General features: G+C 36.3%; 1 protein-coding gene across 2 annotated transcripts in view; it reads left to right on the plus strand.

The window, feature by feature from the left end:
• GPAM (glycerol-3-phosphate acyltransferase, mitochondrial) overlaps window positions 1-18,499 on the plus strand; it is a 56,569-nt gene that overhangs the window by 24,469 nt on the left and 13,601 nt on the right. For both annotated transcript variants that reach the window (XM_060768404.2, XM_060768405.2), the window contains exons 9-16: window positions 2,978-3,077; window positions 5,020-5,232; window positions 5,545-5,658; window positions 10,663-10,748; window positions 12,121-12,236; window positions 15,408-15,478; window positions 17,764-18,028; window positions 18,330-18,472. In XM_060768404.2, the coding sequence (XP_060624387.1) occupies window positions 2,978-3,077; window positions 5,020-5,232; window positions 5,545-5,658; window positions 10,663-10,748; window positions 12,121-12,236; window positions 15,408-15,478; window positions 17,764-18,028; window positions 18,330-18,472 (1,108 nt within the window). The remainder of the gene's footprint in view (window positions 1-2,977; window positions 3,078-5,019; window positions 5,233-5,544; window positions 5,659-10,662; window positions 10,749-12,120; window positions 12,237-15,407; window positions 15,479-17,763; window positions 18,029-18,329; window positions 18,473-18,499) is intronic.

Consider the following 18,499-nt stretch of genomic DNA (forward strand, 5'->3'; position numbering starts at 1 on the left):
ATATTGTTGTTATGTCAATATTAGCCATATTAATGGTGTCATCAGTCCTATAGAAATTAAGAGTCTTGGCTAGTCATGATAGATTACATATGTTTTTATATTGCTTATACATAGACAGCAATAGTTTTATGAGTTCTGTAGTGATAGATGAATGCTAATGGGATTAACAATCCAACCTTGCAATCGCAAACAGAAGTGTTTGTTTCATATAGAGCTTTTAGTCCAGTATAATACACTTGGTATCAGTGGTTAGCTAATCTCTCATTATGCAAATTATAAGCAGCCATACTAGTTACACATCTTTCACCAAGTGATTCTATAATACTTCTTCTTTGTTGCACCCACGGTTCAGGCTGTGGAGTACACATTGCAATGAATCATCTATGCTAGTGTGATGTATTATGCTGTAATTGCTGCACATGAAAGTAGAAATATCAATTAAAATATCTGCTAACTTGTAAAATTATAGAGACTTTAGTTAGCTTAGAGGTTTTGGAGTGTAAATAAATCATAACAGACTGTGAGTATTATGCCATAAATTAAGAAGGTGGAAAGAAATAGTAGATTTGTCTGATGGGATTTATGGTTTGCTAGTGGCCTCCATATTTTTATTGATTTATGAAGATGAAATCTTGATCTCATTCTATATTTAGTGCAGTATTAATAACCATCTGAAAGGATACATATATATTTGTCTTGATGAATCAGTAGACATTGCTAACATAAGACAGTTTTAATTGTGAAGTTGCAGTGATTAAACTTTGATTTGGTTGATTATGATGTATGGTTTTCAGGGAATTGGAAGAAAATAAACAATTGGAACCCAGATTATACTACTTTAAATGTGAAGTATGAATGGGCAATGGACATTTCCAGGTTGATTAACTCTCCTTTAACCCTGCAAACAACCACAGATTCTGCATCCATGGATTCTGCTATTGGACTTGAGTATATATATTAGGGCTGGGCAGTTTCGTTCGTTAATTTCGTAATTCATTATTAATTCGTTATTTTTTTTATAACGATGCGACATTGAACCATTCAGGAGCAACTAAAAATCGAAAGAATTTTTAAATTTATTTCGTAATTGTTTCGTAATTGTTTCAAAATTGTTTCGTTATTATTTCGTTATTATTTCCGTATGTCTGGTGCAAGTTTTATAGTTGTTGTTTGTTTTATCAGTGATAAAAAAAAATTATCACACCAACAGTCAACAACAGAGGGAGAGGGAAGCTTCAGAAATTCCCCCTGTCCCATTTGGAGAGTTTTTTTAGCGTATTGTGCAAACGCGTCTGCCATTAACGAATTGATTCGTTATTGTTTCGAAATTGTTTCGTAATTTCCGAAATTTCGTAAATATCGAACTTTTTTAAAGAAAAATTTCGGAATTCTTTTAAAAAACGAAACGCAAAACCCCCCTAAAAACGAATCAAGTTTAGAAACAAATTTTTCCGTGGTTGCCCAGCCCTTATATATATATATATATATATATATATATGGCAAACCTTGATAAGGAAAACTATTTGACTATGCCATTGTCTATAATGGGAATTGAGCATCCATGGATTTTTGTACCCATGGGAGAGTCTAGAACAAAACCCCTGTGCATATCAAAGGTCTATTGTACTTGCCGCATATATACTCAAGTATAAACCAAGTTTTTCAGCCCTTTTTTAGGCTGAAAAAGCCCCCCTCAGTTTATACTCAAGTCAAAGTTATTTATTATTTTACTCGTTGTTGTTATTGATGTTACATTTATTATTTTACTCTTATTATTACATTTATCATTATCTCTATTTTCTATTACATTTATTATTTTACTGTCTTAATTATTGTTATTATTATTACATTTATTTTACTCTTTATTATTATTAATGGAAAGATATTTAAGCCCATTTACATTAAAGAAGGTTAGAATAATCAGAGTTGGACAGTCTTATCTTCAGTTACAGTTTTATGTAAATATTCAAAAACATTTAACCTACTGTTGCCTCAATTAATGTAATTTTATTGGTATCTGTTTTTATATTTGAAATTGACCAGTAGCTGCTGCATTTCCCACCCTCCACTTATACTTGAATCAATACAGTTTTTTTGTGGTAAAACTAGGTGCCTCAGCTTATACTCAAGTATATACGGTATTTCATTATTTAATTTCTAGTTCATTTTTCTTTTTATTGGGGTCTAAGGCAGCTCCCAACATAGGAATATTTCTAAACAATAAGTCTTCCTTTATGCAACCTCTTTGCTCCATTTTACAGGGTAAACAGAAAGGAAGTTTTGTCCTCTCATGTTACCCCACTTTTGCTTACGGTCTTAATGTGGAAACAATGGAATAGATGTAGAAGCAGTCCCCAAGTTACAAACATCTGACTTGAGAATGGAGTGAGATAACAGGAAGTGAGAGAAATCTACCCTGCTGGAGCGGAAATTCTTTTTTGAAAGAGTTATCATGGCAAAAAGGTGTCTCAACTGGAGCTATATCACCAATCCTTGCTTTCATAACAAGCCAAGTTTTTCAAAATCCAATTATCATAGGGACAGAAAGGGAGGTGAAATCTTTTGAACTGGGGAACAAGCAAGAAAAACTCTGCAGGGCTATTAACCCTTCCCTATGCTATCCAAAGTGAATATATACACTTAAAAGTTTACCTGTTCCAATATATAGACAAATTCAGTTTAAGAACAAGTCTACAGAACCTACCTTGTTCGTAACATGGGGACTGCCTGTACAGTGTTCTTGATTGGTGGCACTTCAAGTCATCAGTTTGGAAGCATCTTCAAAGCTTTTAATCTTACTGCCAATGAATATATTTTAAGGTTGCCAGAGATAGAAGTTAACTTTCATCCACAGAGGAAACAATAAGAGAGTAAAATGGTGCTCTGTGCTATACAATATTCATTCAAAATAAAGTAATGTCATATCATTATAATTTTTTTGAGCTTGTAGTGATGTATTGTATATATTTTTCCATAGCACATTGATTCGCAAACTTGGAGGATTTTTTATTCGGAGAAGGCTGGATGAAAGGCCTGATGGACGCAAAGACAATTTGTACAGAGCCTTGCTGTATGTGGTATGTGTTGCTTATCTACACAATGAAGACAGGGCATCTTTTCAGGCTCTGGTGGGGAGTTTAAACTGAATTCAAAGACTAAATTGCAAAAAAAGCAATCCAGAGCCTTGGAGCTTCTCCAAATAATTTCCTTTCCACTGACAGTAAAACAAAAAACGGGGAGAGGGATCAACCTATGCTATTGACTCCCTGACTTTTACCTTATTGATAGGAATTCATCAAGTCTTTGGCAGAGATGCTGAGTTTAAAGTTCTCAGCAATCAATAATGAGATTACTTTTATCTATTGAAATATGCATTTTTCTCCTTAAAAAAGAAAATGTGTTATCTATGCTCCAGTATAGGTCTGCAGGAAAAATAGAGAACAGGAAAATAATTTATAGAAATGTGATGATTTGTTGTGTTGCTGTTTACCACATGCATCCCAAACAGAAATTTGTATACCTTAATTATATAATGAGACTGTTTCTCATATTTTGAATACAGTTAATTTGCGCTGCTGCCCTCAGCAAATGTCAAGGACACCTATGATCTTTTCGTATTAGTTGCCCTTCTGTGCAGCTGCATGTAATCCTCATAAAACTAATGGGATCAAGTGCATGTGGACTAGAATTACCTTACAGAGACCTTGGCTTACTGCCACTGGTGTTGCTAGAAACCGTGTGGGCTCCTTTTTGTGTCAGCTCAAATAAATTGGATTTTAAAGGCTGCGTACCTTGTATTCCTCTGCAACAAGATAGCTTTAATATCAAGTTTTAATGCTGTGATTTATGTCCCCAATAATCTGTAATATCACAGATGTCTGAATTAGAAGAAATGTACAGAACTGAATGTGTATCATAACCCTAAAAATGCTTGTGTCCTTGCTGTATGAGGAGATACTAGAAGAAGGAAGCGGAAAATAACAGCTTCCCCAAACCCACACATCTACTGTCTCTAGCAGGCATGGGCAAACTTTTGCCCTCCAGGTGTTTTGGACTTTAATTTCCACAATTCCTAACAACCTACCTGGAGGTTTGAAGTTTGCTCATGTCTGGTCTATACATACATACGCATTATATAAAAAAACAAAGTGCTTAGATACTGAATCAGCTGCCTTATCTAATACTGAGCCCTTTATCACTATATAGCACAATGAGAAGGATTCAAAGAGTGATAGGAAGAAAAATACTGTATATACTAAAGCATAAGCTGAGTTTTTCAGGCCTTTTTTAGACTGAAAAAGCCCCCCTCGGCTTATACTCAAGTCAAAGTTATTTATTATTTTACTCTGTTATTATTATTTTTAATACATTTATTATTTTACTCTATTTATTATAACATTTATTATTTTTCACTATTATTATTATTACATTTATTACTTTAATCTATTATTACTATTATGTTTACATTATTTTAATCTATTATCATTTTTATTACATTTATTATTTTACTCTATTATTATTACATTTATTATTTTACTACTGTTACTACATTTCCATTATTTTACTCTTCATTATTATTGGAAGGATACGTAAGCACTTTGACATCGAAGAAGGTTCGAATAATGGTTTAAATTACAGTTTTATTTAAATATTCAAAAAAATTAACCTATAAATGCCTCAGTTAATGTTATTTTATTGGTATCTATTTTTATTTTGAAATTTACCAGTGGCATTTCCCACCCTCGGCTTATACCTGAGTCAATACATTTTCTAAGTTTTTGTAGTAAAATTAGGTGCCTCGGCTTATATTTGGGTCAGCTTATATTCGAGTATATATGGTAATCCTTTCATTTGCACCTGTAATGTTTGTGCCAACAGAAGCCTTGTGTTCTAAGTTTGGTGGATTTCTTAGGTTCATGTCAAGAATCTCAGCCTCCCTCCCCCAAACTAAGTACCTGAAACTGTGTAGATAATAGTAAATGGTGTCTGATTTTAGTTTCATCCCTTCTTCTTTTACAGCATGTTCAAGAATTGCTCCGACAGCAACAGTTCTTAGAGATATTCCTGGAGGGCACACGGTCTCGGAGCGGGAAGACATCCTGCGCAAGGGCGGGACTCTTATCAGTGGTGGTGGATGCTCTCTGTGTAAATGCTACACCTGACATATTAATTATACCCGTGGGAATATCCTATGATAGAATCATTGAAGGACACTACAATAGCGAACAGTTGGTAAGAGAGTCTGAAATGTTACTGTTGGTGAGATCTTTTTAAAAAATCGAATGATAACTATTCTTTTGAGACAGGATTATCAACATTGCATTTGTAGCATTTGTAACAAAATGATGTCATAAGATAAAATTAAAATTGACATTTCAATAATTATTTTATTCAGAAAGCATTTAAAATGTTTCATTTGGAGAAAACACCTCTAGATTTGGAAGGTGGTGAATTTTGTTTTTGGGTATGCACTAAAGTAGTTTGAATTTATCTAATATTTAATTAAATCAGTATATATTTTTTAACATTTTTCATATTTTGCAGGGAAAGCCCAAGAAAGATGAAAGCTTGTGGAGTATAGCCAGAGGAGTCTTCCGAATGCTGCGGAAGAATTATGGATGTGTTAGAGTTGATTTTGCACAACCATTTTCTTTAAAGGTGAGTTAATATAAAATGGCATAATTTCGTATTCTAGAGCTACACCTATGATGGAGAGAAATACGTGCTATTTGTGACTTATGTGAAGGACAAGGAGGAGGAAGAGAGGAAAAGAAGGCTGTTTCCTGTCTACAGCATGACAAATTTCTATTGGTTAAGAAAAGGAGTTTGGTACCTCCCTTTTCTGAAGGAAAGATGCTAGATTCTCTTTGGTGAGAGAGGTGCTTGGACATGCTGAAGTAGTAGTAGTGTTCAAGAAAAATAATTGTCACAACATATGCAGATGGGCTGTGGTTTTTATAGTCTACTAGCTAATTCTGTTGAATTCTGTATTAGTCACTCCCAAGTGATTGGTAGCAGTTGCCAGAAGAACCATGTTTCAGAAGAACAATGTGAGAATTGAGTAGGAAGTTTTAAGTGGCTAGCATCACTTTTGCTGCCCAGTTTGTATTAAGCACATGTGGGTGGCAAGAAAGGAACTGAAGATGATCTTGTTCCCTAATCATGATTTGATGCTTCGGGATATCCCATTTCAGATTTTGTTCACTGAAAAAAAGAAAAATACTATTATGGTCCACTATTATTACTGTGGGTTTAGTTTTTTTGTTGATTTAGTGATGTTTGTTCTCTTTCTTTCATTCTGTCTGCATGTGTTAAACATTTAGTTCTTCCTGGACTAGTTTTTAATTTATTTCTTTTTGGTTCATTTTTGCATATTGGGTTATTTGTTGATACGTTCCCTGTAGGAATATCTAGGTCTTCCACCATGACAATATGATTGGTTTTTGCCAGAAGTTGACCGTCGGGTTTCAATGGAAGACCTAGAGATTCATATAGGTTAAAAAAGTGTCATTTTTATTCACAGTTTTCATATTCACATGGGATCCATTGGCTCTCACCCCCGTGAAAGTGGAGGGTTTACTGTATGTCCACAGACCTAACACCATTCTAGGAATCCTGGTGACTTCTGACTTAGATAGCAGTATGGTTGCAAGCATACGCCTGGTTTTAATTACGGTCCGAGAGTAGGCAAGGGACAGACCAAAAAGGTCATCTAGTTCTACCTCCTTTCATGCAGGAAAACACAGCTGGAGGATTCCTGAGAGGTGTCATCTTTCTATTTCTAAAGAGAGTTCACCACTTTCTGAGGCAGAAGTTCTTCCTAATATTTAGATGGAAACTTTTTCTTGTAATTTGACTCCATTGGTTCATGGTTTAATCTCTGAAGCAACAGAAAACAAACTCGTTCCATCTTCTATATGACATCCTTTCAAATATTTATAGAGATGGCCATCATGTTACCTTCTAATCTTCCCTTCTCTAAACTAAACATACCCTAAGGGGGTAGTTTCCAAAGTTTTCTCCACTTTCCTCTGGACACATCCCCACTAGTCTGTATCACTTGCCTGAGCTATGATATTCAGTACTGAGCACTGTATTTCAATTGGTCAAAGCACAGTGGAATAGTACTATCACCTTCCTTGATCTCTACACTGTGCTCCTTTTGATGCACCCTAGAATTGCATTGGCTTTTTGGCCACAACGTATTGTTATCTTAAGTCTCTCTTGCGACCTCATGAGAACTCGGCTGATATACAGTTGTCAAAATAGGCGTCACCCATTCTATATGTGTGCACGTCATTTTTCTTGCCTAACCTAACATGTGTCCCTCTTCAAATTATTTTTATTCATTTTTGCCAGCCCGTCAATCTGCTAACATCATGCTGAATTCTAATTCTGTGCTCTTGGAACATTAAAGAGGTTATCTAAGGGATTTCCTATTAGGCATTGATCTTACTTCATTTCCTTCTTTGTTTTGTGAGTGTCCTGCTCAGAATGCATTCAGAATGTATTGAGTTTAAAGGTAAAGGTTTTCCCCTGACATTAAGTCCAGTAATGTCTGACTCTGGGGTGTGGTGCTCATCTCCATGTCAAAGCTGAAGAGCCGGCGTTGTCCATAGACACCTCCAAGGTCATATGGCCAGCATGACTGCATGCTGGTACCTTCCCGCTGGAAAAGTATCTATTGATCTCACATTTGCATGTTTTCGAACTGCTAGGTTGGCAGAAGCTGGGGCTGACAGCGGATTCGAACCTGCGACCTTTCGGTCAGCAAGCTCAGGAGTTCAGCGCTTTAACCCACTGCGCCACCGGAGGCTCCTATTGTGTTTACAGGGGCCTAATAATAGTTAACTCGCTGCCATATTGTTTGTTTGCCTTTATAAGTGAAAACATTGCGAAGCTAGCCTCCTACTTTTGCTGAAGCATGAGAGAAACTCTTAAGAATGATTTTTTTATGATCTTGGAAAAAAAAAAGGTTGCAACCTAGTAATATCTCAGCTATTTGAGAAATGTAGGACATTTCTAATCAACATGGTTTCATTCTAACTGTGTTACTGGAAAGTGATAAGAAGTTTTGTATGCATAATTTAACCAGCCAGCAGAACATAATCGCCCTTTGAAAATTGAAAAAAGAGATTTGCAATTAAAACCATATATGCTTCTTCATCAGGCTAGAGCGCTAGAATTTTTCTTCTTTGTAAATCAGTAAGTAAGATAATTTTACTGAAACACAAAGGGAGGATAGTCTATAAAAATAGTACCTAGTGACTATCTTTTTCTCTAAACAAAAGAAATTGTAAAATATATAGAACTGGTATTCTGACTGCCATTTTTAAATGTTTCAGAATATTACCCCTCCAACCATTATTTTAAAACTATATATTCTGGATAGTTCTTAATGAATAAGACTTAAGATTCATTCTGCACAAAATATATTCAGCTGTAACAAATATTCAGCTCCACTTAGCCAGTTTATAATAGTTCATTGCCCTTCTGGATAATGAAGGTAACTTGTATACCCACTGAAATATAGACTTATTTAACCTGATCTTGGACATTTTACCCCTGTTCCAGATCTCCTTTTTCCTTCTCAGGCTTACACACCTATCGTTTCCCCAACTAATCTGTCATTCAAAAAATGTTACCCTATAATAGGGCAGGCTACTGCTTTAATTTAATTACAGTACAATTTGTTACCAAGACTAGAGGTGAGGATGTCTCTCTTATTCAGTCTGCACTAGTCAATGGCAAAATTTAACAGCAAAGCTTTTTCCTGACAAAAACTCCCATAATCTCCAAACAGACAATAGTAACAAAGTTCACTGTTCAGAATCACTCATTACTTTTTCTTGCATGGTACAGGAAAGTAGAAGCCTAGACTAGACATTGTTTAACTCTTTTCAAGTTAATATTTCAAATACCTAACCTTTGTAGAAATGCCCAGATTAGATAAAATTCTGGAGAATTGTAAAAAATAAGGTTCTATTCTTTTAAAGAAAAAAGTTCTTTAGAACGAAGCACAAAATACAATAGAAAACAATTCAGCAATAATGCTGGGAGCTTACTAGTTGTTGTTGTGTTAGAAAAACGGTAATCTGCAGTTGGGAAGTATTATCAAAACCAATTAGAGTGTCACAAAAAAGCGTGCAAGTTTTTACATTCCCCAGGATTTCTTATCAGGCAGGATGGTGCTAAGAACAAGTAATATGGGAAAGAAGGAAGACTAGAAACTGGTGGGAAACTCATCAAAAATGAAACTAGATATTTAAGCCATAATACTTAGAGCCAAGGTTGGCGAATAGATAAAGGTCACATAAAGCCCAGTGTGGTCAATAAACAGGGAATAGAGAAGTTGTAGTCCAAACCATCTGCAGGATAATACACAACCTAGAATAAGAATGCCTTTTATTATTATTATTTCCCATATTTGTATCCCGTCACTTCTCAACCCCCAAAGGGGGACTCAGGATGGCTTAAAATGTGCCCCGTTACGAGGCCACTACATGACAATTACAATAATAAAATCACAATTGGACACAAATTATAGTTAATTCATAAGCAATCATTAAAACAGTAAAACAGTCTTGTCAGCTTTTAAAATCCTTTTCCATTTCTGAACCCTCCATTCTAGTCTTCTATAACTTGAAGTCTAATAATAATAATAATAATAATAATAATAATAGCTTTATCTTTATACCCCGCCAACCATCTTCCCTAGGGGACTCGGGGCGGCTTACAAGGGACAAGCCCAAAAATTACAAATAAAAACAAAAACACGTAAAATCAATCAAATAAAATAATAAAGCGAACACAGTGATAACATCAAAACAATATGGCTGAAAAAAGGAACATAGCTGAGATTCAGGCTCAATGAGTGCAATCAATCTTGAAAGGCGCACAAGGAAAGTGCCAAAATTAAATAAACAGGGGCTGGGGAATACTGTTATCAAAAGTGTCGAGGTAGCCGATAAGAGAGCCGAAATAAGTTGCAGAACTTAAAGTAGGGACAGGATCGTTACTGGCGGACTGCTTAATCAAAGGCACAATGGAACATCCAGGTCTTTAATTCCTTCCGAAAGATATTTAGATATTTAGGGATGTAACTCCCAGCATGAGTGACAATCAGTCAAACCTGGAAAGTAGATGTCTGTTACTTCCAGCATGGTGCAGTGGTTTGAGCAATGAACTTCGACTCTAGAGACCAGTGATCAATTCCCTGCTTGGCCATGGAAATCATTGGGTGATCTTGGGTGAGATATATGCTCTCAACCCCAGAAAACCCAGAGATAGGTTCACCTTATGGTTGCTATAAGTCAGAAATGACTCGATGGCATACAGCAACATCAAGTGTCTACAACATCTGAAGGGAATTGGATTAAAGGGGTTGCTCTGCCTGTTCTGTAATGGTTTTTCTCAGTTCTCAGGTCCCCAGATGGTGCTTGGACTACAAATTCTTAGGCAGAATGATTAAATAACAACTGCAAACTCATAGTTAGGCAAAATGGAACCTTATCTTAGGAAAGAGTGGTGTATGCTAGTATAAGACCTCTCCTTTTAGCTGTATACGGATATGTAGTTCTTCAAAGAATATGCTGTAAGTTTTATTGCATGTTCATTGTTCTATGGCAGCTAGTGATTTTTGTATATTTCATATATTTACAGGAATATTTAGATGGCCAAAGCCAGAAACCTATGCCTGTCCCTCCTCCATTGGAGCAAACACTCTTACCAGCTATTCTACCTTCAAAGTAAGACCAAATTGCATTTGTAAAATCAATGAGAATATCTTAACTCTTATACTAAATCTATTAATATTTTATTACAACTCTTCAGAAGCTTTGTTACAGACCACAATGAACCTAAAATGGTCATATTTAATTTAAGCAAATACAATCACACAAGGTCTACAGACCACTTTTATATTATGCTTATTATGTTTTCTTTATTAGAGCATTCTATAGTATGTTTTTAATGGATTTACCTGGTTTAAAACAAGAACATATTATAGTTTTAAAGCCATTTTCATATAGCTGTGAAAATATTACTGAAACAAAAGACTATATACAAACAGTTAAGTTGAGTCCTATCTTGGGAATGAGGCAGGATATAAATAAAATTAATGAATGAATGAAGAAAAAGCTTAATTATACTTCAAAGTCTGTTCCAGGTAGGCAGATGCACTATAAATACATCCTAGGATGAAGATATTTTGTAGGTGGTACAATTTAACTAAGCTCAAACTGTTGCAATGAATGTTTTTTAAGGAGAAACTGAATCGGTCATTAATCTTCAGTGATACATATATTGTTACCTTATAAACAGAACATTTGATTGATAACCATCTACTCAATATGTAGTAAATACTGTATTGCACAATTAAGAGAAAGAAAAGTTTGTGACATATTGGTGAAGTAATAGAAATATGACATAATCAGTTTGATACAAGCTCATTTTCCATATACACGTGTTTGTAAGTCAACCTCATGTATAAGAAGTAGTTTGAGGGCCAGATGTGACAATGGATAGGTTGAGGGTCATTCCACAGAGAGGGGAAAGCACATGCTGCCACATTGGGGGGCGGGGGGGGGGGGGGGCGGAGGGAGTCAGTAATATTTGGTTGTACTTGTGGTCCGCACTTCATTCTGTGAAGGTGTTGGACCACCTGCTTATGTCTATTATAAAATCCAAGTTGTCTTTTGGGTGAAATCTTAGCTCTTCTGGGGAATGATATAGCTACTGATATGGGAGCCCCAAAACTCCCTCAGCCAAAATGCAATGGCTTTATAATGTCATAGGCAAATTGCTATCTCAGTGTGTCCAGAGTCTGATTTGATGGGCATTGTTGATGTTTTCAAGTAGAAAGAGTAAATAGTGATGCTCTGTTTTTCTAAAATATTATGCTATGCCATATATTTTAGAGGATCTCGGAGTAGATATGCGTGGTTCTCATATTGCTTCTTCTTGAGGCAACTTTAAAGGGTAATCTTCAGCACTGAAACTATTGGAAATTGTTGTCTACTGCCACTACTCAAGGGTTGTTTTTTTCTGGTGCTGCTTCAATGGGATATAATCTTTCTTAGAATTGTAAAATTGTTTACATAAACTCTTATTTTTCTTCAGGCCTAATTTTGTAGTACAAGAAGGTAGAGAAGTTGCACTTCCTGATTCCCAGGATACATCCTGTGAACCATTGAGAAGACATTTGATATCTAACTTGGCACAGCACATAATGTACAGTAAGTAGCTGCTATAGTACAGATCTTTCTTAGCATACTATCTGCTACCCTGATCTTCATATATAACAGAACTTTTTTCTTCCGTATTTCTTTTTTTCTTCTGAAATACACACACATGTGCACACACAGGGTGTACATTTTATCTTTTTCTTTTTTATCACAGTGGTAATTTGCACCACAAGGGCCATCCAGTTCAATTTTCTGCCACAAAAGAAGGGGACAACCTCCTAGTTTCTGGTGTAAAGATTCCACATTTATTTCTTGAGAATATATCTAGCAAAGCTTTTTCAGGTTTAACATTATCAAATGACTCATAATGTTCCCATTTCCCTTCATGACCTTGAACTAAAATCAATGTATTGCAGGAGACACTGTTCTAGAGCTGTGTCTTATTTTGCCTTCTGACCTAGTTGTGGTAAACTTCCCTTTGTAAATTACTTTTATTGTCCTTTCCCTTTAAACTACTGAGACAGATTTTATGGGCTTCCTTCATGAAGCTAACATCCAGTTAGCCTCTGGTAAAAAAAAAGGGCTTTATTACCAAATAACATTTAAATCTTGTGTGGTGAATTTTGAAATTGCCATAATTTTTACAGTTTTTATTATACTTCCTTTTGATCCTATGCTATAGTTGCAAATTGCTCAACATAATCAGACAAGTGGATTGTCTTGTTACTTATTGCTTAATATATTATTAAAGAAAATTATAAATTGCCCTTTTTTTAACCCCAGTCCAGGGGCATCTCACAGTAGTTTGTTCATGCATAACCCAGATTATATTCACTGCTGATGCAAAGGCACCTGATGTGACCCATCTGGAACATCATAGTGATGCTACCTTTTCAGCCATCAGCGGACACACATATACAACCTTTTTTTACCATCTATTTTGAACCTTTACTACAATTACACAAACTCAGTAGGAGGATGTGTGCCTGGATTTTGTTTAACCTGTAACGGTAGCCCAGACAGTTTGGAAGTTTAGTTTTTATTTGCTTCTTTCTTAACAGTGTGTTTGGGGAATAAAAGTCTTAATCTAGAAACTTTCATCAAACTCTATCATGCAAGTTAGTTAAGTTTACAAAGATGACAAGATGTTGGATTTGCTACCATGCTTATAAATGGGCAAAGTGAGATGGGGACTAATGATTTAACTGTATTGTCGAAGGCTTTCATGGCTGGAATCACTGGGTTGTTGTAGGTTTTTCGGGCTATATGGCCATGTTCTAGAAGCATTTTCTCCTGATGTTTCGCCTGCATCTATGGCACGCATCCTCAAAGGTTGTGAGGTCTGACTTTTGCCATAGTCGTCCAATCCCTTGGTACTCTACGGTTCGCTTCCCGTAGACTTGCTGTTTCCCAGTTTTTTAAAAAAAAATAATTTAAAATACAAGTACTGAGGGAACACTGTATACACAGATCTATAAACCCCACCAAGGCAGCTTCCTCCAGGGCTTCTTCCTCTGGGGCCGGAGAGGGCTGCCAGGGCTTCTTCCCGGTCACTCTTCCTTGGACGACCAGGTGAGAGCCCTATGCCAGTGGGGAAGCAGGGAGGGAAGGTTGAAGAGTGGCTTCAGCAAGGGGAGGGGGGAGGAAGGAAGGAAGGAAGGGAGGGAGGGAGGGAGGGAGGTGGAAAGAGGAGGGGAAGAGAGAGGAGGGGGAGAGAGGAGTGGGCAGAGCTATACTGTACATATACCATACAGTGTCCCTACATTGCGATTTTGATGGGAGACCATCATTGAAAACCAGGTGCAGTAGGCTATATTCCAGAGGAAGGAATTGACACAACTTAAGCATGTTCCATGCCAAAGGAAACCCAATAAAATTAAGTTACCAGACCAACGAAACACACACACATTGTTTCTGGGTTATTCATGCTTACAAAATATTACACTGGCTCACACATATTTTGGTGTCTTAAATGTTAGCCCTGATTCAATTCTAGTTGCCATCTGCTTGTCTGTAAAAAGCCCAGGTTCTCCATAGCAGGTTTTTAAAAGTTGGTTAGTTTCAATTCTTGTATTAAGACAATGGTTCTTCACCAGTTGGTCACGGACTACCAGTGGGCCCTGAGGACAAAAATCTGGTCCATGAGCTTCCTCCTTCTTTGTCTTCTTTATTCTTCTTCTTCTTTATTTTATTTTATTTCTGCTCCTTTCATGCTGCCTGCCACTCTTTCCCTGTTGCTGACCATTGCATCTGTTCTTTATCAGAAACTAGAGCTGATGTGCTCTATCCAATGCAAGTTTCTGAATCGGCACCCCAAACTGAATCTGTCATTGACCAAATACTTATTCGTAACCCCTTTGGAACTAATGTTGGAGAGTGGTCCCTGGTCAAGTTGTCCTTGGTCAAGTGGTCTCTGGTCAAAGTGGTCCCTGGTCAAAAAAAAAGGTTGGGAGCCACTGTATTAAGACAATAAAAATCTTATGAAAACAAAAAGGAGATTGTAGAAAATTGTGAGAAAAATCAGATTTCAGTCAATTTTTTTTGAAATCATAGTTTTTATCATGACCAGCTAGGATGCAGTTGCTACCATTAGATGACAGGTGAAAGCAGACATGAACTTTCTGAGCATGCTGATGGGATGGAAGGAAAACAGAAGTGCTTGGAATCAGAATCCTAAACCTGGAAGGGCTATCTAGTTTCACCCCTAACATGCAAGAATGCCCTATTGTTCTCATTCAGCATAAGTTGTAGACTGAAACTTCTGCAGAGCCATAGGTACATCATCCTGACACACAGGGACTTCAAAATGATGAAAAACATCAACTCACGTCCATCTATATGTTGCTGCCTATTGTTCAATCCAGTGCAATATACTGTTGAAATACTATATTTACTCGAGTCTAACGCTCATCTTTATTGGCTAGATTACATTGCTGAAATTGAGGCGTGCATTAGATTTGATGGCTTCCCACCAGGCTTTCTGTGGCCATCACCATTCTCCCATTACATTAGACAACAAATCATTTTTTGTAATGCAGACACATTACATTTGATGGCATTATACTCGAGTAAATACAGTATTAAGCCCTCTCAGTCTAAGCCCTAAAATATAACTATTCTTGGTTTACAAGTTGCTAACGTTTTGTTCCTGTTGCCTTGTAAGCATTTCAATTGCATGACAGAGCACCAGCCTAGCTTTTATTTTATTTTGTTTGCTTTTAGCTGCTAACAAGTCATGTGCTGTGATGTCAACACACATTGTTGCGTGTTTGCTGCTCTACCGACACAGGCAGGTAAGGCCGCTCAGCTTTTGCATTCACAAAGTAATACATTTTTATTAGAGCTTGCAGTTTGCCAGTGATGCTGAGAAGGTGTTCTGTGCTTATGTGATCTTATTGTGTCTTCATCATTTCTTGAACTGGATACCCAAATATCACATTCAAACTAACTAGTGAACTAAGTGGTCCAGTTTTGTGGCTAAACAAAGAAATTTGTTCAAAGTTATGAATTGACAGTAAAGTTTGTCTTAGTAGTTAATATATGCCACAACATATATGTATAAATTCATTGATGAAAAGAATTTACATTATTTTAGTCTGGAATATGCATTACCATGCAAATGTTAATGTTTTGTATTACACTGGTATATATATATATATATATATATATATATATATATATATACATACACACACACACACACACACACACACATACATATACATACACATACACATACATATACATACATAGACAGACAGACAGACAGACAGAAAAAAAGGATTGCCTTTGGCCCAGTTATATTAAACTTTTAGATTGTTAAAACATATTCCGTAAATTTGACTATTTATGTGGCATGCATGATCATCCTCATTTTGGGATTAAGAATTATTTTTAAAAATATGGATTGTGTGTGTGTGTAAAATCTAGCTTCCTGTGTAAATTGTGCCATTTGCCGTGGAATTAAGCTTCTCAGGTGGTAATCTAAGCTGCTTGTTCTGCTGTGTTGCACGATCCAATATTCCCGTTTATCTGTTCTTCCAACCATTCCCTTTGAGAAACTGTGAGGGAGTATGTAGTGCATGTTCAGGTACAAATAAACAAGTAACCGCATAAACCCAAACAGAGAAACAATACATATAATTGAGAAATGCTGTTTGTCTCTTTCCAGTTACACAGAAGGTCAGCTTGCCAGCTTTTCTGAGCAGTTTATTGATAACAGCATTATAAGGTCTGAATTTTTGGAGTTGAAACATGTACATGCTCATCCTGTTGAGGCAGTTAACGGATGAATAAGAGATGTTCAGGGACATGGTAGGACAAACGTAACACTTGCCAACACACATTTTGGTGCCTGAAATGTTAACCCTATTTCTGGGAATATTTGACCTGCTAACTCCAAAAATGGCAATAGTATTCCCCTATCAATTCTAGTTTTTGAGATACATAACATATGGCATCTACCAGTCATTATTTGCTCATCGATAGAAAACCATGATAACCATATCTAAAAAACGAGTGAATGCAGTCTACCCAATGCAGTTTTCCAAATCAGTGTCCAAAATAACCCCAGGAACAGTTCTAAAAACCAAGACATCAAGATTTTTTTTGTTAGGCTGTGTAATCTGTTGGTGAGACACAACTGCAGTCTGTCTATTGGCATAGGTAAATTCTATTGATTCAACAAATCTGTCAGAGATTAACATAGTAGAATCCAGGTCCATGTGTCAAGATATTAGATTGTCAAGAGTGAGGACAATTATCAATACAATAATCCTTACGGAGCTCTTACCTGAAGGTCTTTCTCCTGTTTGGAGAAATAGTTCTCAGCAATCTTTGTTATGACCTCTTACACTGTGGTAACTTGGATGGATGGCACTAAAACACAAAGTGTTCATTGGCACTACAGATCTGTGATCAACAGCAGACAAGCAGCATGCTGGTGCTTGCTGCTCAATTGTACCCAATTTCAGATTGATTTGATCATTTGTTTCTAAGGATATGGCACCTGCCCTTCTCTGATTTGTTCCCTGCTCACTACTAGAGAAAAACCAAGAAGAAAACTGAGTTTTGGGTTGGAAAGGGAAAAAAATAGAGAAGGGAAACTGGGATGTCAGGTGGCACAAGTAAAGTGCAAAGCAATGGCCTGTGATCTGGCCACTTTTGTTGTTGAACAGTGTGCACTAGTGCAGGGCTCTTAGCTGATGCCTGGGCTCTTGTGTTATATAATTTCACTCAATTTTATGAAAAAATAATAAATTACCCTTAGAAGATGTGTGCTAGAATTGAGTTCAGATTATACATAGAATCCTGGGATGGGTCTACTTATATCCATTTGGGACTTTACTGTATGAAGTTTTGTTGCATTAAGCTAGTACAATGTCACCAATTTTTTCAAGAATGTTCAAAATTTCTGTACTATTTAATAGTTTCATTATGAGGTAAGCAACATACATAAAATATAGTAATCCCTTTACACCTGTTGGACTCAATGATGAAAGCAGATAATTAGATTTTCACTTTCCATTGAAAAAATTAAAAACGTTTACTATCCTAGATCTTATGATTTTTGCTCCAGGGAACTGATCTTTCCAAACTGGTAGAAGATTTTTTCTCGATGAAGGAAGAAGTCTTGGCTCGCGACTATGACCTGGGGTTTTCAGGAAATTCTGAAGATGTTGTCATGCATGCCATCCATTTGTTGGGAAACTGTGTAACTATCACAAACACCGGTCGGAATAATGATTTCTTCATCGCTCCTAGCACATCGGTCCCTATAGTTTTTGAACTCAATTTCTACAGCAATGGGGTACTACATGTCTTCTTCAAAGAGGCAATAATTGGTATGTTCTAAATCTTGAACTTGATCAAAGACGAGTTATAGACCACCTTTATTGGTCATTATCAATTTACATCTGTCATTGAGTGTGGCCAAAATGATTATTTGCCTGAACATAAGTTGAAATGCTAAATAGTATTTTTATCATAAGCACATAATTCTAATTATTGAATTCATTGCATATTAATTTCACTGTGCAATAATGTTTTGATATTTTTGACACAGCATTGTATATTCATTCAATTAGACTAAATTTGGAAGTTTTATTAAGGCATTTGAAGGCAACTGTTTTTGTTTTCCTTCAGCTTGCAGTCTCCATGCCATCCAGAGTAAAAGGCATAAGAATGGCATCAATGGAATCCCAGCCAACACAATTAGTCAGGAGCAACTAGTCCGTAAAGCTGCTAGTCTGTGTTGTTTACTTTCTAATGAAGGCACCTTTTCCTTGGTATGTGTTCAGGTGTACGTGTGTCAT

Source organism: Anolis sagrei, chromosome 3 (assembly GCF_037176765.1).
Source record: "Anolis sagrei isolate rAnoSag1 chromosome 3, rAnoSag1.mat, whole genome shotgun sequence".
NCBI classification, from domain to species: Eukaryota; Metazoa; Chordata; class Lepidosauria; order Squamata; family Dactyloidae; genus Anolis; species Anolis sagrei.